At 52.7% G+C, this 26,324-nt stretch overlaps 1 protein-coding gene across 19 annotated transcripts in view; it reads left to right on the plus strand.

Moving 5' to 3' along the window:
- MACF1 (microtubule actin crosslinking factor 1) overlaps nt 1–25,989 on the plus strand; it is a 137,471-nt gene extending 111,482 nt beyond the window's left edge. For 6 of the 19 annotated variants that reach the window (XM_065041680.1, XM_065041676.1, XM_065041666.1 and 3 more), the window contains 35 exons: nt 562–669; nt 995–1,213; nt 1,906–2,109; nt 2,881–2,889; nt 3,981–4,212; nt 5,050–5,276; nt 6,095–6,217; nt 6,311–6,412; nt 7,090–7,191; nt 7,291–7,464; nt 7,571–7,726; nt 7,886–8,083; nt 8,803–8,931; nt 9,257–9,430; nt 10,457–10,612; nt 10,728–10,934; nt 11,068–11,187; nt 11,398–11,567; nt 11,733–11,892; nt 12,344–12,538; nt 13,204–13,332; nt 13,416–13,559; nt 13,936–14,124; nt 14,428–14,545; nt 14,906–15,069; nt 15,309–15,323; nt 16,028–16,190; nt 17,014–17,168; nt 17,409–17,483; nt 18,154–18,171; nt 19,970–20,087; nt 20,551–20,762; nt 21,271–21,381; nt 23,173–23,296; nt 24,410–25,989. In XM_065041680.1, the coding sequence (XP_064897752.1) occupies nt 562–669; nt 995–1,213; nt 1,906–2,109; nt 2,881–2,889; nt 3,981–4,212; nt 5,050–5,276; nt 6,095–6,217; nt 6,311–6,412; nt 7,090–7,191; nt 7,291–7,464; nt 7,571–7,726; nt 7,886–8,083; nt 8,803–8,931; nt 9,257–9,430; nt 10,457–10,612; nt 10,728–10,934; nt 11,068–11,187; nt 11,398–11,567; nt 11,733–11,892; nt 12,344–12,538; nt 13,204–13,332; nt 13,416–13,559; nt 13,936–14,124; nt 14,428–14,545; nt 14,906–15,069; nt 15,309–15,323; nt 16,028–16,190; nt 17,014–17,168; nt 17,409–17,483; nt 18,154–18,171; nt 19,970–20,087; nt 20,551–20,762; nt 21,271–21,381; nt 23,173–23,296; nt 24,410–24,666 (5,157 nt within the window). In that variant the 3' untranslated portion in view covers nt 24,667–25,989. The remainder of the gene's footprint in view (nt 1–561; nt 670–994; nt 1,214–1,905; nt 2,110–2,880; nt 2,890–3,980; nt 4,213–5,049; nt 5,277–6,094; nt 6,218–6,310; nt 6,413–7,089; nt 7,192–7,290; nt 7,465–7,570; nt 7,727–7,885; nt 8,084–8,802; nt 8,932–9,256; nt 9,431–10,456; nt 10,613–10,727; nt 10,935–11,067; nt 11,188–11,397; nt 11,568–11,732; nt 11,893–12,343; nt 12,539–13,203; nt 13,333–13,415; nt 13,560–13,935; nt 14,125–14,427; nt 14,546–14,905; nt 15,070–15,308; nt 15,324–16,027; nt 16,191–17,013; nt 17,169–17,408; nt 17,484–18,153; nt 18,172–19,969; nt 20,088–20,550; nt 20,763–21,270; nt 21,382–23,172; nt 23,297–24,409) is intronic. The other 13 variants (XM_065041675.1, XM_065041681.1, XM_065041686.1 and 10 more) reach the window with 9 other exon arrangements.
- The last annotated feature ends 335 nt before the right edge of the window (nt 25,990–26,324 follow it).

A 26,324-nucleotide genomic window follows, 5' to 3' on the forward strand; every position in this document is an offset into this window, starting at 1 on the left:
CCAAACGTGGAACAAAGAGACGCTGGGGTGGTTTTTGTTTCTATCTTTGAGATGAGCTCATGCCTGAAAGAACGTGCACTTTAAATAAACGGCCCTTTTCTTCCCTTCTCAGCCTCGGCAATCAGAGCAGTGAACAGGCTTATTGGATTTAAAAAAAAAGACAATATTATGAGGCGGGGGGACTGAAACGTCGAGCATTAAGTTAAATTGAGCTCAGCTTGGCTTCCCACTGTTAATCGCGTGGACCTTGGGAATGGCAGGCTTATTGGTTCTGGAGAGCATCGCTTGGGTGGGTTAACGTGGTCGCTAACGAATGAGTGGTGGAGCTTTTGAGGACCCTGGCTGTGGAAGTTGCCTGACATACCTCATTCCAAGAGCTGTTTCCAGGCCTTCGCAAAAGAGCGAGGTTGATGTAGATGAGTCATGAGCAAAGCACGCAGCAATCTGCATTTTCGGCCAGGTTTTCAGTGCGCAGCAGGACGCCTGTGCTGAGTTTTGCGCCGTCTCTGCTGGCGCGGGGTCCCGCTCTGATCTCTCCCCTTCCTTTGCCCGTTTCTGCAGGCTTTTTCCATCGACATTATCCGGCACAAAGACTCCATGGATGAACTGTTCAGCCAGCGCAATGAGATCTTTGGGACGTGCGGGGAGGAACAAAAAGCCATTCTCCAGGTGAGCTCCCTCTGCTATTTACCACGCTGGGAAGACGAACGCTCGGCTCTTCCACAGCCTGAACTGGTTTAAAATGACTCCATCCTCAGTAATTCCCACCAGCGTTAGAAATCTCTTTGCATTTATTACTTTCCTTTATTGCATATTTTTATTGTAGCGTTTGAGGATGGGGTGGGGGGATAGCAGGGGTTTCTGAGGCTGCTTTAATTGGAATTACAGCTTGTGCGCATGGAAAGCCACCAAAGGCACCTCCTGCTCTTCCAGCTGGCGCTTTTCCTGCGCCCTTTCACCTCCCTTTTTAACCTTTTCTGGTTGTGTATTGCAGGAGAAGACCGAGGCGCTGGTGCGGCAGTACGAAGCCGTGAGCCAGCTCAACTCGGAGCGGTACGCGCGCCTGGAGCGCGCCCAGGTCCTGGTCAACCAGTTCTGGGAGACGTACGAGGAGCTGAACCCCTGGATCGAGGAGACGCAAACGCTGCTGTCGCAGCTGCCGCCCCCGGCCATCGACCACGAGCAGCTCAAGCAGCAGCAGGAGGACATGAGGGTAAGAGGACGCGGCGGTTGCATCTCCTGTGCCATCAGTTCTTCTGTCTTAAATGAAGGGGTAGTGCTTGCAGGGCTGACAGCACCGCTTTCCTATTTTTTTTCCTTATTTTCCTTATTTTTTTTCCTTATTTTTTTTTCCTTATTTTTTTTCCCTATATTTTTTCCTTATTTTTTTTCCCTATATTTTCCCCTATTTTTTTCCCTATTTTTTCCCCCCCTATTTTTTTTTCCCTATTGTTTTCTTTTCCTATTTTTTCCCCAATTATTTTCTCCCCCCATTCTCTTCCTGTTGGGGATGCTGCCCATGTCCCCCGAGCGCACCAGGAGCGCACCATGTGGCAATCACTAGTTCTGTTAAGAGTTCCAGATTGCGCCCGAGGGAGCCCGGCAGCCTTCACATCCCCCGCCTGCCCGTGCTGGGGCAGAACCGCTTTCTGCTTTTAGGGTAGCGAGCTGCAAAGGGCATTTTCTCAGCGGTTTCCCATGGGGCTGTGGGGGGGTCAGGACCGTGCCGGGTGCTGAACCATGGACGTGTATGGAAAATCCAAGTGCCATGTGCTTGGCAGGCGCCGGGGCAAGAAATCAGCGGTGAGACTTCACTACCAGATATGATCGCTGCTCCCGGAGTGTTGAAACAGGCAGTGGCTTTCAATAGATTCCTAAATAAACATCCCCCATCCTATTCCCTAGCAACTGCGAGAGTCCATTGCTGAACACAAGCCGCACATTGACAAGCTGCTGAAAATTGGGCCACAGCTCAAGGACCTCAACCCCGAGGAAGGGGAGATGGTGCAGAACAAATACTCAACGGCCGAGGCCATGTACGCCAAAATCAAGGAGGAGGTGTGCCAGCGCGCGCTGGCGCTCGACGAGGCCGTCTCGCAGTCCACCCAGGTATGCCGGGCTGCAAAGGAGCCAAATCTTGTCGTCACCGTCCCCTGGGGGAGCCACATGCTTTGAAACGTGGTTTTATTCTGCGTGTTAGGGGTGTAAAACTCTTTACAAGGCGTAGTGTGGTCAGATGCCTCTGGGGGATTTTCCTGCTGGGAAAGGAGGGGTGAAGGCGAATGTTGCAGTGGTAAAGAGGGTAATAAATTTTTACAGCCTCGATAATGATGCTCCTTCAAAACGGGGCTGTTTTGGCATCCACCCAAGGTTAGAAGGGCCCGGAGAGGCTCTTTAAAGAGCTTGGAGAGATAAGTTTCATTTCTGATAAGCTGTGTGTGCAGCAAACAGCCACGGGATCCTTTGTATGGGAGAGCGAAGGGTCTTCTCCAGGGTCTGAGCATCTCTAGGGCATGTTGGTGGCTGGAGGAGCGGAGATGTGAAGCGAAAGGCAGAGACCATAGGTGCTAAAGCCCAGAAAAGCGGTGAAGAGTTTCTACCGCCGAGGGTTTACGACCCCTAATTCTGTTCCATTCCACCCTGCGTTACCGTAGAACAGTTGGTTTTGTCGCGTCTGGGTGTTTATTTTGTTTATTCCTGTATTGTGTAGTCACTTATCTTGGTTTGCACTTGTATTAACTCCGAGTTTTTCCCCCCCACGCCCCCTTCCCGTCTCATCTCTCACCCCCATTGTGGAATGTGTTGTCTGTGTGTGTTGCCGCCCGTCCTCCCCACGTGGTCCCATTTCATTCTTGTGTTGACCGCGTCCCACCATTGCAGATTACGGAGGTAAGCCCCACCACCCCCCATCTTCATTTACGCTCTTCCTTTGGCCTAATTCGATTGTACACCCAGACTTTGACTTCTGGTCCGCGCACAGCAGAGAACGCGCTTACAAATTCACTTGGCGGGCCTGAAAAACCCCGTTTCTGAGATGGCTTTTGTCGCGTTGCCGCCTGGTCGGGGCCGTGGGAAATGCTGCTGGGAAATGCCTCCTGCAAAGAGGAGGTTTTGCTTTCGGAGCGGTTCTGGAGCCCCCTGCTCTGGCTGGACTTGCCGGTTTGCTCCTGCTTGTTGCCCCCGATCAACTTTGCACCGAGAACCCGTCTCGTCTCTGCTGGCAAGCCTGGGATTTGGTGAACACCAGCAGGGCTGTGTTCACCAGCAGAGATGGTTTGGGGTCTTTAAGGCCAAAGTTGACTTTTCTTTAAAACAAAATATTAAATAATAGTAATAAATCCTGCTAGATCCCCTTCCTGTCCCACTCCTGGCTTTCTGGTTCTGCTTTGGGCGACATCCTGGCTCTGCGGCAGCTCGCTGCTCCCCGCACCTGCAGCCTCCCCGCAGCTCCCGCCACCCCTGCCGGGTGCAATTCCTGCTGCTGTTGCACCAAATGGAGCTGATTTCCCTCTAACACGGGCGCTTTTCCAGCACCATCTTTGCACACATGCTGAGATTGGACATGGCACTTAGTGCCATGATCTAGTAAACGGACTGGAGTTGGACCAAGGGTTGGACTTGATGATTTCTGAGGGCTTTTCCAACCCAGTCCATTCTGCGATTCTGTGATTGGGTTCTTTTACCACGCTGCTCGCAAAAAGCAGGGCAGCGGGCAAAATGTGCATTTTATCGGGTTGAACCCGTTGATAAGTCGCTGCCGTGTTTGTTCCCCATTACCTGTGCCAGCTCTGTGGGTCCATACAGCTCGAGCTGGTGCAGCAAAGGGAAGCGGAGGCAGGAGAACAGGAGGCTGCAGGTTTATTTGCTGTTGCAGACCATGTTTGTCCTCTCCGAGAGGCCGTGAAGGGCTGTTGCACACTCAGGGAGCGACGCAGCGTTGCTCGGTCGTATCTTACCCTAATGGACTTGTTCTCCTCCAGTTCCACGACAAGATTGAGCCCATGCTGGAGACGCTGGAGAGCCTCTCGTCCCGCCTGCGGATGCCACCCCTCATCCCCGCTGAGGTTGATAAGATCCGGGAGTGCATCAGCGAGAACAAAAACGCCACGGTGGAGCTGGAGAAGCTGCAGCCGTCCTTCGAGGCCCTGAAACGCCGCGGGGAAGAGCTGATCGGCCGATCGCAGGGAGCGGACAAGGACCTGGCAGCCAAAGGTACCTGCGAGTGGATTGAACAGGAGCTGCCAGTGGCAGCGTCCAGTGTCTCCTACCACAGCACCCATCTCCCCCCGTGTTGGGTGCTGGTGAGGCCAAATCTTGAATCCTGGGGTCAGTTTTGGGCTGATGGTTTAATGGCAGTGTTGGGTTGGACTCGATCTTGAGGGTCTCTTCCAACCCAAGTGCTTCTGATTCTATCACTGTTGGGGAGGCTTTGGTGTCCATGGGGTGTATTTCAGAGGGTCTCCCGGCCTTAGGAGGAAGGATGAATCCTCTGTATGGAAATTGGTGTCTGCTTCCATGTGGAGCAGACAGGGTGGCATCAGCCAGAGGAAAATGAACCATTTGTGGCTTCTCAGGCGGAGATTTCAGCTCAGCGAGCCCTCACCCAGAGCTGCTCTCTTGTGGCAGCCATTGGTGGCCCCTGTTAAATGATTTGTTGGTGTCAATTCAGCATCTAATGGAAGGCAGGAACATCCCCAGAACAAAAAGACCTGTCAGCGCGATTGGCACTAATTGGCACCTTTGTTGGCAGCTCAACAGCGGCTCATGGACCGAGCGTAGACTTCACGCTAGAGGTGACCAGAACAGAGGGTCATTGGACGGAGGGTGTGTGGGCAAATTTGCCCCTAGCTTGCCTGCACATAAATAAAGGCTTTATTTCTGCAAGCTGGAGTTTCTCATGTCCCAAGTGAATGCTCCGATAGTCCTGGTTGTCTTTCATTCCCATTTGAATATTCTCTTGGCTGTTTCTAAATGGGAAGTGTTTGCAAAACGCTTTTGAGTTGTAAAAGGGTTTCCTTCTTCACGGAATGCTTTCCTTCCCTTCCTCAGTCATCCAGGATAAGTTGGATCAGATGGTCTTCTTCTGGGAGGACATCAAAGCTCGGGCAGAGGAGCGTGAAATGAAGTTCCTTGATGTCCTGGAGCTCGCGGAGAAGTTCTGGTATGACATGGCAGCCCTGCTGACAACCATCAAAGACACGCAGGACATCGTTCACGACCTGGAGAGCCCAGGCATTGACCCCTCCATCATCAAGCAGCAGGTGGAGGCGGCGGAGGTGAGAACTGTGGGGCTGGAGCTTGTCTGCACCAGCTTGTGAGCTCAACTGGGACAGATCTTAGATACCAACATGGCCAGAAGTGGCCGCAAAACACTTTTGTAGGCAGCTGGGTTACGAAATGTTATTTCCATCGCAATTTGGAGCAACCTCCTGTTTCAGACAAGGAAAAGATGCTTAAATCCCTTCATCTGTGGCTGTTTTGGGAAGCTTATCACGCGTCTGGTCAGAGTTGGCTGCCCACGTGTTTCAATGCAGAAGTTTGTGTGGCTCTGCTCCCAGTCCCACTCGAAGGCACCCAAGTGCTGTCTAGCGTGGGAAGTGTATATTTAGATTTTGGTTAGACCGGAGATAAGTGTAAAGCTGGATGGGTTTGGATTTGTGTGTTGTTGGTTGTTTCGAATAAGTGGTGAAATCCACTTCAGGTGGATTTGACTTGACTCAGACACTGGGGAGTGAGTTTGTTTGTGCTTTGCTAAGTTTGTCCTTGCTATTTCCCTTCCATAAACACTTTGCTTTGCAACTTCGGAGTCTCAAAAGTTATATTGACAGAATACCCTGGTAAACAGTACATCTCTTGTAAACAACATCTTCAGCCAGGGAGTTCAGGCACATGTCGAGCCAAATACAGATGTTCTTACTTTATTTTATTCCCCAGCCCCTACACACAGCGCTGGTTCCACTGTGGCCAGAGCTGGGAGCAAACTAGTTTGATGCTGGTGATGCTGGTGAGCAGGAAGGACCCTCCTGTTCACGGGGCAATTTTGGAAGAGCATTTAATAATAACCACTTTTCTTTTGTCTCTGTGTTCCATGCAGACTATTAAAGAGGAGACAGACGGCTTGCACGAAGAGCTGGAGTTCATCCGACTCCTTGGAACTGATTTAATTTTTGCCTGTGGCGAAACTGAGAAACCAGAAGTGAAAAAGAGCATTGATGAGGTAGGAAAAGCAGCAGATAAAATCACGTAGGAGCAAGTGGGAGCTCTGGTCGAAGAGCCTGGCGAATTTTGTGGGCAATCTTGTGTTCCACAGATGAACAACGCGTGGGAGAATCTAAACAAGATGTGGAAGGAGAGGCTGGAGAAGCTGGAAGAAGCCATGCAGTCGGCTGTGCAATACCAAGATACGCTGCAAGTAAGAGGCAGGGCTGTTGGTGTGGGGTGGGTAGAGCTTGGGAACACCCCTGCGAATCCTCTCCCTGGTATGTGCTGGGATTTGCACAAATGCAAGGCAGAAAATGTCTCCTGGGTGAGGGTTTGCAGCCTCTGATAGAGCCTGAGCTCAACAACCAGCTCCAAGGAACAGCACATCATAGAATCACAGAATGGTTTGAGTCAAAGGGACCTTCAAATCTCCCCCAGTGCCCCCCTGCCATGAGCAGGGACATCTTCACCAGCTCAGGGTGCTCAGAGCCCCGTCCAGCCTGGCCTGGGATGTCTCCAGGGATGGTTCATCTACCACTTCTCTGGCCAACCTGGGCCAGGCTCTCACCACCCTCAGGGCAACAATTCTTTCCTCATGTCCCGTCTGAATCTCCCTCCTTTAGTTTAAAACCATCACCCCTTGTCCTGTCACAACAGCCCCTGCTCAAAAGTCTGTCCCCGTCATTCTTATCAGCCCCTTTTAAGTACAGAGAGGTGCAATAAGGTCTCCCCGGAGCTTCTCTTCTCCAGGCTGAACACCCCAACTCTCTCAGCCTGACCCAGAGCAGGGGGGGTCCATCCCACCATCCAGATATTTGATGGGATATGTTTTCGGGGGGGAGGATGCTTCACCATTCCCTTTGCTAATGGTGTCCTCACCCCATCCAGGCCATGTTTGACTGGCTGGATAATGCCGTGATCAAGCTCTGCAACATGTCTGCTGTCGGTACGGACCTCAACACGGTGAAGGAGCAGATGAACGAGATGAAGGTACCAGTGGAACTAGTTCTCCAGCGCTTGCTTCACATCACAGGGCTCACGCTCCAGTGATTCATTTTGTTCTGGTTTTTGTCCGGCTTGTTTTGGCAGGAGTTTAAAATGGAGGTTTACCAGCAGCAGATTGAGATGGAAAAGCTTAATCACCAAGGTGAACTGATGCTAAAAAAAGCTACAGATGAGACAGACAGAGACATCATAAAGGAACCACTGACAGAGCTGAAACATCTCTGGGAGAATCTGGGCGAGAAAATTGCTCACAGACAGGTAGGGAGAAGCCCTGGGCTCTCAAAAGTGCAAGGTTGGAGTTTGCTGGGATGCTTTCCATCCTTCCCAACCTCAACTTGCCTTTTCCATCCCTGTCCTTGCCCAGCACAAGTTGGAAGCCGCTCTCCTGGCACTGGGCCAGTTCCAGCACGCCTTGGCGGAGCTGATGGCCTGGCTGACCCACACTGAAGAGCTGCTTGATGCTCAAAAACCCATCAACGGGGACCCAAAAGTCATCGAGGTTGAACTTGCCAAGCACCACGTGAGTACTCCCACTCCAGGCCCATTTTTAATCCATCCCTTTGCAGGATTTTATTTCTTCTCATGAAGGATTTGGGTTGGTTCGAGTCCATGAGAATGCACAGGAATTAAGAGGATGTCTGAAAGATACATCCAACGTTTGCTACCGTGTCCCGTGTAGGTGCTGAAGAACGATGTCCTGGCCCACCAAGCGACTGTGGAGACGGTGAACAAAGCGGGCAATGAGCTGCTGGAGTCGAGCGCCGGGGATGATGCCAGCAGCCTGCGGAACCGCCTGGAGACGCTCAACTCATGCTGGGAGTCGGTGCTGCAGAAGACGGAGGAGAGGGAGCAGCAGCTGCAGTCCACGCTCCAGCAGGTCGGGGAGATGCCTTGGGGTGGTGCTTTGCTGTGGAGGGTCCGCGTCCCCTTCGCTTTGGGGAGAAATGAAGTGGGGAAGAAGTTAGAGAGACACTGGGATTTTTTTTTAGGCAAGTTTTTCACTTAACTTTTAGTCCTGGAGTGGTTTGGAGCCTGCCCGGAATCATAGAATTGTTTTGGTTGGAAGAGATGCTCAAGATCATTGAGTCCAACCATAAACCAACCCCAGCGCTACCCCATGTCCTGAGAACCTCATGTCCGTCTGTCCAGCCCTCCAGGGATGGTGACTCCAGCACTGCCCTGGGCAGCCTGTTCCAATGCCCCACAGCCCTTTGGGGAAGAAATTGTTCCTAAATCCAACCTCAACCTCCTCTAGACCCCAGATCTGCTCCCATCACACTTGTGCTCCAGCCCCTTCCCCAGCTCCGTTCCCTTCTCTCAACTCCAGCACCTCAAGGGCTTTCTTGGTGTGAGGAGCCCAAAACTGACCCCAGGATTTGAGGTTTGGCCTCCCCAGCGCCCAGCGTGGGGGGAAAAGCACCACAGGACCCCGGCACACACATGTGGCTAAGGATATATGGTGTATAACCAAAGTGCTGCTGCATCCAGCTCTGCTGCTTTATCTGGTTTTTGGAGCGAACACAGTGTTAATCCTGGCGCATGATCAATGGCGGCTGATGTCATCTGATCTGTGGACGATTATATGTTCCCGAACAGGCCCAGGGTTTCCATGGTGAGATTGAAGACTTCCTCCTGTGGCTAACGAGGATGGAGAGCCAATTGTCGGCATCAAAACCCACAGGAGGTCTGCCAGAAACTGCCCGGGAACAACTCAATGCCCACATGGTAATTTCTTAGGAGAGATTTTCTTTTTAGTGCTTTTAATTCAGCAGGCTCCTGTCTGTCAAATATCACCATCAAAACTTCTCGCTTCTTTATCTGATGGGAAGAAGAGTGCTTCTGTGCTCTCTTCTTACCGATAATTTTCCACTTGATGCCTGGGACAAGCATCATGATGCTTTAAGCACCTGTCTCTGCTCGTGGTGACACGCGACTGTCACTTTGCTGCCTGCCCTGAACCTTATTTTCTTGTCACCCTGAGTCTCAGTGAGTCATGGCCCCTCTTTGGGCTCTTTCTTTGTCCAACCCTTGGGTGGTGTCTCCCTCGCAGGAGCTGTACGGGCAGCTGAAAGCCAAGGAGGACGTGTACAGTCAGCTGCTGGCCAAGGGGCGCCTGATGCTGCTGAACCGGGACGACTCAGGCTCCGGCTCCAAGACAGAGCAAAGCGTCGCGCTGCTGGAGCAGAAATGGTGTCTGGTCAGCACCAAGATGGAGGAGAGAAAGGTAATTTGGTGGAGTCATGAAATCACAGCATCATTTTGGTTGTAAAGCCCCTCAAGATCATCGAGTCCAACTGTTCCCCACCCCTGGCACTGCCCCATGTCCTGAGAACCTCATCTCCATCTGTCTACGCCTCCAGGGATGGTGACTCCAGCACTGCCCTGGGCAGCCTGTTCCAATGCCCCACAGCCCTTTGGGGAAGAAATTGTTCCTAAATCCAACCTCAGCCTCCCTGGCGCAACTTGAGGCCGTTTCCTCTCATCCTGCCCTTGTCCCATGAGCTGGTCGCTCCCAGCGTTGCTGCTCAGCTTTCCCGTAGGGGATGGAGCCCATCAGGGCTGGGGAGAAGGATGGGGTGGGGGTTTTTGGACAACCCTTTGGTTGCACAGCTTGAGTTTGTCTTTCAGGTGGTGCTGTCTGAGCATAAAGCTGCTTTTTCTTTTTTTTTTTTTTAATAAATAGTTGTCGGAATTGGTTAAATCACAGAGAAAAATGAGAGTAAAATAGCATTTTGGGTTAATTTAGAGGAGCGGTGGGAAGAAGCGTCCCGCGGCTCTGAAAGGCAGCCTTTGTTGGTCCCCTGCGAGCCAGCGGGCCAAATCCTCCGAGCTGACTCCATCCAAGGCTTTTGGCCGGTGATGAGATAAAACAAGGGACGCGGTGGCCTCGGCCCAGAATAAATTTGCTGCATTGCAGCTGTTACCATCAAAATATCCCCCACCTTGTTCACCGAGCCGCTCTCCCATGGCGATCCCGTGCTGGGGGTGACACGGCAGCTGCTGCATGCCCATGGAGTTCCCCCCTTCCAGGGCCGATTCTTGTTTGGAAAGCAAGCGATGGCTTTCACCAGAACCCCCTCCCCTTGGGAAACAAGCGGCGTTGCCGGGCTGATGAGGTTCCTGTTCGAGGGACGTTTCGGCGGTGACACAAAGGCCGCCTCTGTCTGCGGAACCGCGGATCCTGAGCCCTCACCCTCCGTCTTGTGGCTTTGTTTTCTCTCCCTCATTTTCTCCCTCCCCGCTGCGACAGGCGAAGCTGGAGGAAGCTCTAGCCCTGGCCACGGATTTCCAGAACTCCCTCCAGGATTTCATCAACTGGCTGACACTGGCCGAGCAAAGCCTGAACATCGCGCCCCCGCCCAGCCTCATCCTCGCCGCCGTGCTGGCCCAGATCGACGAGCACAAGGTACCGGCACCACGAGCACCCAGCGGCTCCCCGGGGTGGAGGGGATGAGGGTGGCACCCTTGGGTGCTCGCGGGTACGCCCCCTTGCGGACAGGAGAACGTCTTGCCGTCCGCAGGTGTTTGCCAACGAGGTGAACGCTCACCGGGATCGCATCATCGAGCTGGACCAAACCGGGAACCAGCTTAAGTTTCTCAGTCAGAAGCAGGATGTGGTGTTGATCAAGAACCTGCTGGTGAGCGTCCAGTCGCGCTGGGAGAAGGTCGTCCAGCGCTCGGTGGAGCGGGGACGGGCTCTGGATGATGCCAGGAAGCGAGCCAAGCAGGTGAGAAACATGGGAAGGGTGCGACAGAGCCCAAGGTGTTGTCAGCCTTGGAGAGCAGGAGGTCCCAAGAACAGAAAGGGACTGGGGACACCACCAGTGTTACCTTTCAGACTTTGCTGCTGTTTCTTTGCAGTTCCATGAAGCTTGGAAGAAACTGGTTGATTGGCTGGAGGATGCAGAGAATCACCTGGACTCCGAGCTGGAGATTTCAAATGATCCTGACAAAATCAAGCTCCAGCTCTCCAAACACAAGGTAGAGCTTTGCACAAGCCAGATGGGTGCTGGATGCTGGGTGGAAGGGGGGAACAGGGTGACATTGCTGTTGTCAGGACAGGGGAAAGTCTCATCCACACCTGCATTACCATGGAAAACATTCAGCTGGGGACCTTCATGAGCACTGTGTGTCTTCAGAGAGGCAAGGCCAGGCTTTCTGAAGCGGTTTTGTTTTCTCTCCGCTTCCCAGGAGTTCCAGAAGACGCTGGGGGGGAAGCAGCCCGTCTATGACACTACCATCAGGACAGGCAGAGCCCTCAAGGAGAAAGCCTTGCTTGCAGATGACACTCAAAAGCTGGACAATTTACTGGGAGAAGTCCGGGATAAGTGGGACACGGTGTGCGGCAAATCTGTGGAAAGGTGAGTCCAGCCCAACGTTGCACCAACAGCGCTTGTTTGCCAAGACTTTTCTCAAAGGGGAGAGCAGAGGTGGGGAGGTGATTTCATGGGGCGGTTGGGTCACTGGGATATGACAAACGGAGGTGAGTTTGTTGATGGAAGCTCATAGGGATGTTTGTTTTCCAGGCAGCACAAGCTGGAAGAAGCCCTCTTGTTCTCTGGGCAGTTCATGGATGCGCTGCAGGCCTTGGTGGATTGGCTCTACAAGGTGGAGCCCCAGTTAGCTGAAGACCAGCCAGTCCATGGTGATCTGGATCTGGTCATGAACCTGATGGATGCTCACAAGGTGAGAGCGCCTTTCCCAGCTCTTCTCTGGGATGTGAGCAGGGCTTGTCGTCCCCAAGAGCCAAAGGACAGAGGAGCCGGAGTTGGTACCTCACTGTGGAGCTGTGTCTCGCTGCTCTGCGTTGCTGCGGTGGACAAGGAGGACAAAAATAGGGCAAAAAAGTGGGAAGAAACATTTATATTGTTGGGAAGGTTAGAGGAGATGGAGCTCTGCTCTTCTGAGATGCCATCAGTCAAATATGCTGAGAGTTTTGTTTTTAAGAGTTAGCTGAATTATAGTGTCTATAAACTATGGATATGGACATTAATCCATGGTGTGATGGATCCCTGATGCGGGTACAGAACCCCCGTTCCAGACTATTTCAGATGTGCCCCCCTGTTTTTCTTTCCCCACATGAATCGACCCGCTGGGACTGACTCACCCGCTCGGCTTCTGCCCTCTGTCCTTCCAGGTTTTCCAGAAGGAGCTGGGGAAGCGCACGGGGACGGTCCAGGTGCTCAAACGTTCCGGCCGGGAGCTCATTGAGAACAGCCGGGACGACACGACCTGGGTGAAGGTGCAGCTGCAGGAGCTGAGCAACCGCTGGGACACGGTGTGCAAGCTGTCCGTGTCCAAGCAGACCCGCCTGGAGCAGGCTTTGAAACAGGTGAGCAGAAAGCTGCGGGTGGAAATGGTCTCGGAAAGCTTTGCTGGGCTCCAGGTTTGCACCGAGAGGTCAATACCAACCTCAGACAAAGATGGTTTTGCCCAGGGACTGATCTCCTGGCCGAGCAGGTCACCCTAACCCTGCAGCAGTAACCAGTGAGAACTGCAAAGCAGTTGGTTGGCGTCAGTTATTTCCTTATTCTTTTCCCTGAAGAAGAGCTGATAAAAGCTGATGTGAAAGGGGAGGACGAAAAGATCTCGCTGACGTGCGCAGCGGGAACAGAGCGGCGATCAGAGACCGCTGTTTGCTGATGTCAAGTGCAAAAGAGAGACGCAGATTGAAGCTGAAAAAAAAATAAGTCAGAGAGTTTTAAGCAGTTTTAATATCAAGTAGGCAATTTATAGAATAAACTGCCAAGGTGCCAAGTTGATCAGAATACAGGTAGTTGTGTTGGTTTTAAAAGCATTTAGTTCTTCGGTGCAGCTGAAGAGGAGGAAGGTGCTGGCTGCTGTTGGACCCGGCTGTGGGGGCTGAAGGGCTTGTTTTCCCCTTTTGAAATGAGTTTTTCAAGTCCCTTTCAGCCCTTTGTCTCTCCAGCTCCCGGCAGTGAGTGCAGCGTCCTGTTTTGGGGAAGGAGGGCTAACGTGGTGCTCTTGTTGCCGCAGGCGGAGGAGTTCCGCACGGCCGTGCACGTGCTGCTGGAGTGGCTGTCGGAGGCCGAGCAGACCCTGCGCTTTCGGGGAGCGCTTCCCGACGACGCCGAGGCCTTGCAGTCCCTCATCGACACACACAAGGTAGCGGGGAAGCTCTGAAACGCGACCCGAGCAAAAATTAACAGTGGGGAATATCAGCGAATGATTCATTTGGGCTTTTCCAGGAGTTCATGAAGAAAGTGGAGGAGAAGAGAGTGGATGTGAACGCAGCAGTGGGCATGGGGGAGGTGATCCTGGCCGCTTGCCATCCCGACTGCATCACCACCATCAAGCACTGGATCACCATCATCCGAGCCAGGTTTGAGGAGGTGAGTCCTCCAGGCTGGTGGTCCCAGCAGGGATTGGAGAATCATAGAACCATAGGATAGTTTGGGTTGAAGGGCCCTTCCCAGCTCCCCCAGTGCCCCCCTGCCATGAGCAGGGACATCTTCACCAGCTCAGGTTGCTCAGAGCCCCGTCCAGCCTGGCCTGGGATGTCTCCAGGGATGGTTCATCCACCACCTCTCTGGCCAACCTGGGCCAGGCTCTCACCACCCTCAGGACCAACAATTTCTTCATGTCCAGCCTGAATCTTCCTCCTTTAGTTTAAACCATCACCCCTTGTCCCATCACCACTGCTCAAAGGTCTGTCCGTGTGGTGGTGGGTCTTGCCCAGGCTCACGGTCACCTCTGCGTCCCCACCAGGTTCTGACGTGGGCGAAGCAGCACCAGCAGCGACTGGAGTCGGCGCTTTCCGAGCTGGTGGCGAACGCAGAACTTCTGGAAGAGCTCCTGGCTTGGATCCAGTGGGCTGAGACAACCCTGATCCAGCGGGACCAAGACCCAATGCCACAAAATATCGATCAGGTCAAAGCTCTCATCTCCGAACACCAGGTGAGCACTCAGGAGAGGGGCTGGGAGACATTTTTTCCTGCCCCCCCATGCAGGAGGCATTAACTTCTCTGGGAAGTCGCTATGAAAACAGCCTGTGACCCAGCCAGAGCTGTCACCTGGCAGCAAAGCCACCTCAGGGGACAAACTGCAGCATTGGCAGATCCAGACCAACCCCATTGCTGGTGCTTAATGCCCCCATCTCATTTGCAGGCTTCACATGGCCCAAGGAGGGTCTGGAGCAGCAAGAGACTCAAAACAGCTCAAAACTGCCAATGTTTTCTTGTCTCTTCCATATTTTGACAGTCCTTCATGGAGGAGATGACACGGAAACAACCAGACGTGGACCGGGTCACCAAGACGTACAAGAGGAAAGCGACTGAGCCCCCCCACGGGCCTTTCATCGACAAGTCCCGCAGTAACAGTACGTGTGTGCTCTATATGCAGCTCGTGGAGGAAATTAAACGCATAGGAAGCTCATTAACTGTGATTATCAATTAACGAGGCATCCTGCATTGGCAGCCACCAGGAAGGCGGTTGGGACTTGTTGGGAGGGGACAATCCAGGTGGCATTTGCCAAAACACCCTGTCGCTGCTCTTCGCTTTCTCTCTGCAGCCACTTTGCGATGAGGTTTTGGGTTATTTAAAGTCCTTTCTCTAAGTCAGCACCCAACGTGAATCCCCAGTAATAAAATATATCCCATTGCTGCTCTTTCCTGACCCACTCAGACCCAACGAACCCACCACCGCCACCTCAAACGATTCCTTTTCCCTCGTTTTCCAGGGAAATCCCTGGGCCAGGCCGCACCGCCCAGCATGCCCATCATCTCCCAGTCGGAAACCAAGAACCCGCGGATCAACCAGCTCTCGGCGCGCTGGCAGCAGGTCTGGCTGCTGGCGCTGGAGCGGCAGCGCAAGCTCAACGATGCCCTGGACAGACTGGAGGAGGTACCGACCGCGTTCCCTACATCTCTGCTGCCCCTTCAATTGCCCAGCTCAATGTTCATTCTGAAAACTACCTCCTGTAATTAACATTAATGAACCGCTTTGCACCCCTGCAGTCGGTATCTGTAGTGGTAGCAGCGGCCAGGCCTGCTTTACTCCTAGTAATTAGTCTAACAATTACTGTCTCTTATCTTTTCCCAAACATCTAATGGAACTTTTGTTTTCATTTATGCTTAACAAAGCAGCTATGCCCAGAAGTGAGTGGTTATTTTTGTTTTTTTCATCTTTTGTTGCTTTTGCTGTAGGTCAGTTCAGTTTCTACGTATTAATGTTCTTTTCTTTGTTGCTTTGAACTCCCGAGAATGTTTAGAGAAAACAACCAAAAAAGAGTTATACAAATTGTCGCGTTACCTTGCTGTGAGCTGCTTGAGCTGGTGGGGTCGTGGGAGTCCTTTTGGGGGGGGTGTTAATTTAAATTGGAGGGCGAGAGGCTCGTCAGAGGCTGCTGGGCTAGTGTTTGCAGAGCTGAGATTGTGCCCCAGCCGCTCTCTTACCTGGAGGATGAGCAAAAACTCCCTTCTTGGCCGCTTAAGGGGAAATGGAGAGGGAAGATTTGTCCCCAAAATGGTGCAAGCAATGGGGATTCCTCCCGGGCAGACCCTGGCGAGTCGTTAGGTGAAATCCCGGCCGAGGAAGCGTCCCCAAAAGCCCGAGCAGGGACAGGGGGTGTGTGTGTGTCCACGTGCGAGTAGCTGATATCTCTGCGTGTTTGTCCCACCCTGGGGGATGCTGCATCCCGTGTTGATGGCTGTCGGCTGCGCTGTGTGTCCTTCTGTTCCTCCAAGTCCCCTCGTTAACAAGGGTCGTCTGGATTAACCCAGATAAACCTTCCCGGGCGGGTGGGTTTGGGTGCTGCTCCTGCGGGGGTTTCTCCTGCTGACTCCCGCGGGTTCCCTTCCAGTTGAAGGAGTTTGCAAACTTTGACTTCGACGTCTGGCGGAAGAAATACATGCGCTGGATGAACCACAAGAAATCCCGCGTCATGGATTTCTTCCGGCGCATCGACAAAGACCAAGATGGGAAGATCACCCGGCAGGAGTTTATCGACGGCATCCTGGCCTCTAGTAAGTCCCTGCCTGAAAGGAGCTTGGAAAATAGAATCACAGGATAATTTTAGTTGGAAAAGACCCTCAGGATCATGGAGTCCAACCATAACCCACCCCTGGCACTGCCCCATGTCCCTGAGAACCTCATCTCTGTCTGTCCAGCCCTCCAGGGATGGTGACTCCAGCACTGCCCTGGGCAGCCTGTTCCAATGCCCCACAGCCCTTTGGGGAAGAAATTAGCCCAAATTTCCAATTTCCAGTCTCCATTTGTGATGCTGAGGGTGCTGAGACCCTGGCCCAGGTTGCCCAGGGAGGTTGTGGATGCCCCATCCATGAAAACATGCAACATAACGTTGGACGGGGCTCTGAGCAACCTGAGCTGGGTGAAGATGTCATGTCCCTGCTCAATGGGGTTGGAATGGATGAGCTTGGAAGGCCCCTTCAACCCAAACTGTTCCATAATAATGGAATTATAGAATCATTTTGGATGGAAAAGCCCCTCAAGATCATTGAGTCGAACCAATCCCCCAGCCCTGGCACTTCCCCATGTCCTGAGAACCTCATCTCTGTCTGTCCAGCCCTCCAGGGCTGGTGACTCCAGCACTGCCCTGGGCAGCCTTTTCCAATGCCCCACAGCCCTTTGGGGAAGAAATTGTTCCTAAATCCAACCTCAACCTCCCCTGGCACAACTTGAGGCCGTTTCCTCTGCTCCTGGCGCTTGTTCCTGGGGAGCAGAGTCCAACACCCTCCCTGGCTACCCTGTTGTGACAAGGTTATCCCTGCTCAAGGACCAAGATGCCGATGACACTCTGATCAGGTCCTCATTTCTCTCCCCTTCCAGAGTTCCCCACCACCAAGCTGGAGATGACGGCAGTTGCTGACATCTTTGACCGTGACGGCGACGGCTACATTGATTACTACGAGTTTGTGGCCGCTCTCCATCCCAACAAGGATGCCTACCGCCCCACCACCGACGCCGACAAGATCGAGGACGAGGTGAAGCACCCAAAGAGACGGGCGCTGGGCATGCGGATGGCTCAGGCTGCGGGTCGGCAGCGGGGAAGGCAAAAAGGAGGGGAAAAAATAGGATTGTGGTGGTGCTGAGCTAAAATAATTGACTGGTGCCACCAGTACCTACTGTGATTTTGAAGGGCTGTGTAGGGCTGTGTGTTATCCAAGCTTTTTGGGGGGAAACGTGCAAAATCCTGGTCCCTTACCTGTCTTTGCTGCTGGCAGGTCACCCGGCAAGTGGCCCAGTGCAAGTGTGCCAAGAGATTCCAAGTGGAGCAGATCGGCGAGAACAAATACCGGGTAAGGCAGAGGGGGCCAAATCCTGCCCCGGCGGCACAAACCCTGTTCCCCCTCCCCACCCAGGGAGGGGTCCCCATTTGGGGGTGCCCAGCATGGTGTGGGGGATGGAGCGGCTGAGCCGTGTTTGCCCAGGGTGTTCCCCGAATTGGGAGAACATAAAAGTGTCCCTGTTCTGGGGCACCCGCCGCCCCGTGAAACGCCGCATTCACCGCGCCAGCGCCCGCCCTTGAACTTCTCCCGGCGGATGAGTGTACCTTACGCTGGTGTTTTTCTTAGCGGCCTCCCGAAGAAGGGAGAATAATTTCCTTAAAGAATCTCTTTGTAACGTGGCTTGTTTATGTTTCGAATCATTCCCCGAGGTCAAACCGGCGCAAGAAACCGGCGGCGCTGCCCACGTTCCCGCGGGTTTTTGGGGGTGATGCTCCAACCGGGAGGAGCCAAACCACAGGGCTCACCCCCCCCAAATCTGCACCGGCCCTGAGCTTCTCCCTTCCACCCAAATACCATAAACCCCCCGGATTTCTAACTCCCCGCAGTTAACAGTTTTCATGATGATTGCACTGTTAATCCCATAAATGTTTTTCTTGTTTTTTCTTTCCCCTCCTCTTCCTCTGGACTTTCCTTCCCCCTCCCCATCCCCTCTCCCCCCACAACTCTTCTCCCTCCATAGTTCTTCCTCGGCAATCAGGTACAGTTTGCCTTGCAATGCTGTCTCTCAACTCTTTCTCTATGTTTTTGTTAACAAATGTAGCTTTGTGTGTCCATTCGCTCTGGTTTTGGTGCTGCGGGAGGATGATCTGTGAGCGCTGCTCAGCAGAGCCTGGTCCAGACGAGGGCTTAAGCTGCGGGGCGGGCACTCCAAAGTAAAGGGAAAAATTCAATGGAAAAAAGCAGAATTTGACAAAATTTAAGAGATTTTTCGCTCCGTGGCTCCCTTCTCAGATACATTAGGGATGTTGATGGTAAGCAGTGGCAAACCACAGCGTCCTGCAGTGGGGAGCACTGGGATGCTGGTGGGGAGCACTGGGATACTGGTGAGGAGCACTGGGATGCTGGTGAGCTCATGCTCAGGGTCCCTTTGGGCAACCTGGATTAAATCACAGGGTGCAAGTACGGCTGTACCAGGCTCTGGGTGGGTTTGGGTTGCAATCACCGTGGAATGAGAATGCCGAGTGTCCACCCCTTTAATCCTGTAGGTAACGATAATTAAACCCTCATCCCCACCGTACCCACTGAGTAACTCCTAACGGGAACAGAGCTCCCACAACCCGCATGTGTCCCCGTTCCCGTCATGAGATGAACGGTGCAGCTTCTTTTTAGCATGTGGACCGGTGATGCCCCACCAAAAACATGCCAAATAAAAGAAAGAATCTTTGATGTCAGAAGCGGATGGATCCAAGAGAGCTCTGGCTTTCATTTAGACAGTGATGATAGGAGAATTTTCAACAGCGACTGAAAAAGAACATAAAAGTGGCAGTGGGGATGAGAACTGGCCCGTCCCTGGTGTGCCCTGGTGCAGAAGCAGCTCTCAAAGCGCAGTCCAGGGTCCCACGTCCCCGCGGGAAGGAGGGTCAGAGATGCCGTCACCTCCTGCCATGACCCATCTGTGTGGCTTTGCACTCTCTGTTGTCATTTAATCTCTTGGTTTTTACATTCTTACCCACCCAGCAAAGAAGTTGCTGCTTTTTTAAACGTGTTTTTAACCATTCTGAAGATGGTTTTGCTTTCCAAGGCTGTTTCCCTTATCTTCTCATCACAGCAGGTGCTCTGTAGACCTGGATGCAGAGCTGCTGCATCCACACCAGGTCCTGCCCAGGTCCCAATTCCTGGGCTTGGCCGTCCAAGAGCTTTAGGGACCTTTGACAAACACATACATGCTTCCGATTCATGGTGCGCTCCTTGGAAATCGCAGGTGTTTCAAATCACTAATGAACATTGCAATCACTAATCAACATTGCTGCGGGATTCCTGCCTGGATTCCCATCACTCTGCACTCACCGAAACATCCTTACGGGGCGATCTCTTGTGGCGGGGGCTTGTATTTTGGCTGGTGGGGTCAAGTCTGAGGCTCGGTGGAATCCCTGGGCCTCACACTTGGTGACGGGAGGTTCTGGCTCAGCGGTGATGAATCAGATGGCTCTTTTCCACATGGGCTGCACCAGGGGGGTCGTTGCGTTGCCAGCCTCTATTTCCTTCATGGTAAAAGGAAAAACTACAATTTTGGCTAAGGAAACCCATCCAAAGACCAAATTCCAAGTTCACCTTTGCTGCTCTAAAAAATTCCAGCGTTAAAACTGAAGGATTTGGGTGGTTTCGTCACCTTAAAACCACGCAGCGGAAAAACTCCTTGTAAATTGGAACTAGCCTGTATTCAACAGATCAAATAGACGTTTCCAGTGGCTTTGCCCTGGTGCAGCCTGCTGTGGGAAGGAGCCCAGTGTCCCCGGTTGTGTCCCCGTCTCTGAACTGTCCCCTTGGCTCCACAGTTCGGCGATTCCCAGCAGCTGCGCCTGGTCCGGATCCTGCGCAGCACGGTCATGGTTCGCGTCGGCGGAGGGTGGATGGCCCTGGATGAGTTTTTAGTGAAGAATGATCCTTGCAGAGGTAAGAGGGTTCCTTGGTTTTATACAACTGAGGTGGTTTGGAGTTTGAGAACTGGTCTGTGAATGAGCAAATAGGAGCTGACTGGGAGACACCACCAGCAGGGACCATAGAATCACAGGATGGTTTGGGTTGGAGGACCTTCCCAGCTCCCCCAGTTCCCCCCCTGCCGTGGGCAGGGACATCTTCACCAGCTCAGGTTGCTCAGAGCCCCGTCCAGCCTGGCCTGGGATGTCTCCAGGGATGGTTCATCTACCACCTCTCTGGCCAACCTGGGCCAGGCTCTCACCACCCTCAGGGCAACAATTTAATCCTCATGTCCAGCCTGAATCTCCCTCCTTTAGTTTAAAACTGTCATCCCTTGTCCTGTTGCAACAGACCCTTCGTAAGCTCTGACCTCCTGAGCCCCGGCATTGGCATCAGGCCCACACAAACCTCAACCCTCCTCTCCTTTGTCCCCTTCCAGCACGAGGACGGACCAACCTCGAACTCCGAGAGAAGTTCATCCTGCCGGAGGGAGCCTCCCAGGGGATGACCCCCTTCCGATCGCGAGGCCGAAGATCCAAACCCTCCTCCCGAGCGGCCTCCCCGACACGATCCAGTTCCAGTGCCAGCCAGAGCAACCACAGCTGTGCCTCCATGCCGTCCTCCCCCGCCACGCCGGCCAGCGGAGCCAAGGTGGGGTTCGTGCGTGAAGCCCCCGTCTTTCTTTTCCTTTAGATCCTGGTGGTCTCCAGACCCCATCCTGGTGGTCTCCAGACCCCATCCTGGTGGCCTCCAAACCCCATCCTGGGGAGCTGGAGGAGGAGGAAGGTTGGGGATGAGGAGCTGGATGGTTCCTGTGCTCTCTGGTTGTCCATGTGGTGGGATGGGATGGGGCAGGACGGGTTTTCAGCCCCAGCTCATGGTTGTGTGGCACGTGGCGGCTCCTGGTCCCCCAGGCAGGGCCGTGGCGCAGGGAGAAGCCATCACCCATCGTCTCTCCTTCCCCACCGCATGCATGTTTTATTTCATCATATTTGGGTTTTTTTCCCATTTATTTTAATTTATATATTTCCTGTTTGCTTCTCGTTCCATTTTAGTGCCGTTTTCCCCCCTCATTCCAGATACTTTTCCGTTTCTTTTGGTTTTATTTCACTCACTTCCATCTCCCCCCCCTCCCCTCCTTGGATTTTCCATTTCGCAGACTCCACATCACTTCTCCCGATGTTATGACAAACCCTGGTTGATAAACAGTAAAGCGGGCACCCCCCTGAGGGGATTCGATTATTCCGACTTCCAGCTCCCGAGCGCCGAGGTAGAGTATGGGCCGGCAGCCCCAGGACCTGCCCGCGGCCGCAGCGCCGCTCTCGCCGACAAATCCTCCTTTTTGCCTGGTTTTAACACTTTTCTTGTGATAGAGCAGCGCTTGGTAGCACCGCTAACGCTCGGACTGTTAGCGTTTTTCATGGGTTTCAAACTCGGATTAAAGAAAACGCCAAAAAATATATATATATATATATATAAAGCACAGTGGTTTGCAATTCCCTTGCAATTCACTCGCAAACCAAAAGAGCGATGTTTATCCTCTTGTGCTTTCAACTTGAGCAGTTTTTAAGCATTGAAAAGCAGCCACGTTTGGCTTTGTAGAATTGAAATCCAGCAGCCGAGTTGAGACTTGAAAACCAGCTACAGCGCATGCACAGTAACCACGTCGCCTTCATTTCAATGAAGCGCTTGTGTTCATCACCGTGTCGAAGCACGTCTGGTGTGTCCAGCGCTGCCACCGGCTTGATGCTCCCAGGAGGGTGAATTCGGGCTGAGATTTTGATTCCCCTGAAGTTTCAGCCTCCTCGCGGACTTTTCTGACCTTGCGGATCGGTGATGAGAAGCTCCTGGGGGATGTCGGTGGTTCGCGGTGCTGGCGGGAGAACCGCGTCTCGCTCGGCGGTGCTCACGCAGAAAAGAGAATGATTTTAAATCATGAGAAGGCCAGGAGCACTTCCCCGACTGCCCTAAATTGCCTGCTTGCTGCTGTTAACATGTTTATAAAATAGGATCGAGGACGAGAATCGAAATCTCTGATGATGCAAATGGTACCTTCGCAATCACGTGTTAATGGATCTTAATTCCCCCGGAGCCGAGCCCGCCGCTTGGCTGCCCCTCTGCCCCATTGCAGCTCCAGTTTCATGATGTTTCAAGGTTTCTAAGGTTCCCAAAAATCACGGGGGATAGAGGGAAACCTCTCCAGCTCTTGCTTTAAAGCTCATTGGGAAGTCATCTGCTGTTAATGTACATTTATCCAGGGATGCAGCTGGGATGGAGCCGTCCCTGCAGCGATGCTGGGACAGGGGACACAACGGGCAGTTGCTTTCCTGCCCCAAACCCGGAGCTTTCTGGGGTTATAGAAACTGGAGCTGCCCTTCCCAGCTGCTCCGGGTGCCCTCACCCTGCCCAGCACCTTCCCCTTCGCTTTATTCCGCAGCGGCAGGACCCAAACTGCCCCTTGAGCTGCTTTTCCATCTGCGTTCGCGACATCTTAAAGGTCGGGGAAAGCACCATTTCAGGATGCAACCCAAGCAGATTCGCTGTGTTTTGCATCCCACTGATGCTCAAATTTGGTGGTGGGTGCATGGACGTGCCCGCTGACGTCCCTCTGACTCGGCCGAGCCGGTGTCTCCGGACAACGGGACACGTTTCTCAAGCCGCTGTGTTATATTTGCCCTTCCAAAGCGGTCCTGAGCTGCTCAGCTGCTAAAATACCTATTTTTACAAGATACTACTCTCTCTTTGGAGAGCTTTTGAGCCCAAATGATGCTGTCATCTCCAAATGGATAGCAGCTTTGCTTTTATTCCTTTTTCCAGCAAACAGCTGCGCATCAGCCTGCAGCGCACAAGCTGCCACTGCCTTCCAAATTTTTGGGGCTTTTTTTCCTTTTTATTTTATTAACCGCTGCTGAAACAGCAGCTCGTGTTCTCCTTGACCGTTAAGATGAGCGTTTCTTCAATGTCAAAGTCTTTCTGCTGAGGTTGCTGATGTCGGACGTGCTCTCGGCCCCTTGGCGGCTCAGGCGGCCCATGAACGATGCTCTATGTGCTTCCTCCCAAGGTGACCCCCTCGGCGGGCAGCAAGCTGAAGCGACCCACCTTCCACTCCAGCCGGACCTCCCTGGCTGGGGACACCAGTAACAGCTCCTCACCGGTCTCTACAGGTGCCAAAACCGGTCGGGCAGGTGAGTTAGGCACAAAGAAAACTCCTGCTGCTGCTCTTCCTCCTACTTGGTTGCTCAAATTGGAGGAGAATATATCAAATATTTAGGGAGCCCCCAACGAGCTGGGGAGTTGGTGCCCCACTTGTGTCCTGGTTTCACAGTGTGAGGACTTACGGGTTCTTCCAGCTCAAGGTGTTCTGTGCAGGGGCTGGAGCACAAGTGTGATGGAGCGGCTGAGGGACCTGGGGGGTTCAGCTGGAGAACAGGAGCTGAGGGGAGACCTTCTGATCTCTGAACTGCCTGAAAGGAGCTTGGAGCCAGGGGGGTCGGGCTCTGCTCCCCAGGAACAAGCACCAGGAGCAGAGGAAACGGCCTCAAGTTGCGCCAGGGGAGGTTGAGGTTGGAATTAGGAACAATTTCTTCCCCAAAGGGCTGTGGGGCATTGGAACAGGCTGCCCAGGGCAGTGCTGGAGTCACCATCCCTGGAGGGTTGGACAGACGGACATGAGGTTCTCAGGACATGGGGCAGTGCTGGGGTTGGTTGGACTTGATCTTGAGGGGCTTTTCCAACCAAAATGATTCTATAATTCCATTATTATGGAACGGTTTGGGTTGAAGGGGCCTTCCAAGCTCATCCAGTCCAACCCCAGTGAGCAGGGACATGACATCTTCACCCAGGTCAGGTTGCTCAGAGCCCCGTCCAACATGACGTTGGATGTTTTCACGAATAGGGTATCCACAACCTCCCTGGGCAACGTGGGCGAGGGTCTCACCACCCTCAGCATCACAAATGGAGACTGGAAATTGGAAATTTGGCCTGATTTATTCCCCAAAAGAGCTGTGGGGCGTTGGAACAGGCTGCCCAGGGCAGTGCTGGAGTCACCATCCCTGGAGGGGTTGAACAGAGATGAGGTTCTCAGGACATGGGGCAGTGCTGGGGTTGGTTTAATGGTTGGACTCGATGATGTTCTCAGGGATGTACGGTAGTGCCGGGGTGGGTTGTGGTTTGACTTGATGATCTTGAGGGTCTCCTCCAACTGAATGATTCTATGACTTACTGGGGTGCTGGTGGGTTTGTGGCTGGGAAAGAAACCTCCGTCCTCCTCCATCCGCTCACCTGGGCTCTTCTCGCAGACCCCAAGAAAACCGCCAGTCGTCCCACCAGCCGCGCCGGGAGCCGCACGGGCAGCCGGGCCAGCAGCCGGCGGGGCAGCGACGCCTCCGACTTCGACCTCCTGGAGACGCAGTCGGCGTGTTCCGACACCTCGGAGAGCAGCGCGGCCGGCGGGCAGGGCGGCTCGCGCCGGGGCATGGCCAAGCCCTCCAAAATCCCAACCATGTCCAAGAAAACCACCACTGCCACCCCGAAAACGCCAGGCCCCAAGAGATAATACTGTACCCACCGCCCTCCCCAAAGCGAGAAAACCCCCCAACCTGTGTCCAGTTTTTAAACCCTGCTACGTACATTGGATGTATATTTATTCTAAATGGGAGAAACTATATTGTTAAAAGTGTAAAAGAAAGTTGTGTTATGAAGCTGCCTTATTTGGGTTTCTTTTTGTTGGTTCTTTTTTATTTGTAAGTTACTATTTTCATGTGAATATTTATGTAGATAAAAATTGCCTCTCGGTGCCCCCTGTTGAGAGAGGGGCCTGGAAAACTGAAATGGGGGAGAAAAGTAAGAAAATATATTAAAAAAAAAAGTTGAAAAAAGGAAAAAGAAAAAAAAAATGAAGCAAAAAAGGTCAAGATGTGAAAGTGTAAAGAAAAACTACAATATAAATAGGATTTCTGCGCGGTGCAGGGTGCGAACCTGCTTTATCTTTTAGGATTGTTTCCTAAATGCATCTTTATAAACTGAACTTGCTGTCTCAGCAAGGTAAATTATATTTAAAAAGCAAGACCTGAATCCTGCAGTGTTCAAGGAACTCTCTTTTTGTACATCACAGATACCTCAACCAGAGGGACGTGAGGTGAGGGGACTTGGGGCTCGATGTTTCCATTTTTATAAAGCAATGTGGTTTTACCTGAAGAAAGCGGAGTTTGACTGAATAAAAGATTTGCACACACTACAGCAAAGCTCATGACAATTGCTGTCTCGAAAATACTGTCCCGAGCACTTAATTTTTAACGAACAAAGAGCCGGTGCTGGGTTTGGGGAGGGGGTTCACGCTGGTGAGATGGGATCACTCGGATACATCCCTTAGCGGTGGCGGGTCCTACAGATCAAAGGATTCTCCTGCATCCATGGCCTAAGAGACCGACCCAAGGTGTTCCTTACAAAATTTGCTATTTATCTGCATATTTCTTTTTCCTATTTATTATTTAACTGGTCATTCCACTTCCAACCAGGCTGAGATTGATGTGACCTCTGCTCCGAGGAGAAATCTGGACTTACACGCACAGTCGCTTGTCCTTGAAATGAGTCTCACCAGCACACTTGCTACGAGTCCTGTCTCGCTTTTGTACGCTACTTTTTCTTTGTAATAAAACCCAACTGACCAAGTGACCAGGAGACGGGCTGGGGGATCGAGCTCTCCAGAGCTCCTCTATTTATTAAACATTGTTCCTCTCCGGCTCTGACCGTGTTGCTGTGTGATTCTCTCAATTGGTTTAAATTGAGGCAAAACTGAAGCTCTACCAATGAATTGTTTAAAAACCAGACACATTTTTGTATTAAAATTGCTTGCGGTAATAAACAATCTTGCCTCCTACTTTATTCTACAGTCTTAGCTTTTTAAGTACGAGAGATGGAGCCGTTTACCCCCTGCGGGGAGGTGATGGATGTGCCCACCATGAAGTGTGTGCACCCAGGTTTCCCTGCAGAATGGAGCAGGGAACCACCAGCCCCAAAATGAAAAGGCTCAGATGGGTGCACAGGTGCTGGTGAGGGTGCTTGGTGGTGCGGGTGCCCACAGGTGAGGACATTGGTTGGTGAGGGTGCGTGTTGGAGTGGGTGTTTCTCAGTGAGGTGCGTGGTGGGGTTGGGTGTTGGTGAGATGGGTGCTCGGTGAGGTCAGTGTTTGTGGTCATGGGTGCTGCCGAAGTG

The sequence above is a fragment of the Columba livia genome, chromosome 26 (genome assembly GCF_036013475.1).
Source record: "Columba livia isolate bColLiv1 breed racing homer chromosome 26, bColLiv1.pat.W.v2, whole genome shotgun sequence".
Lineage (NCBI taxonomy): Eukaryota > Metazoa > Chordata > Aves > Columbiformes > Columbidae > Columba > Columba livia.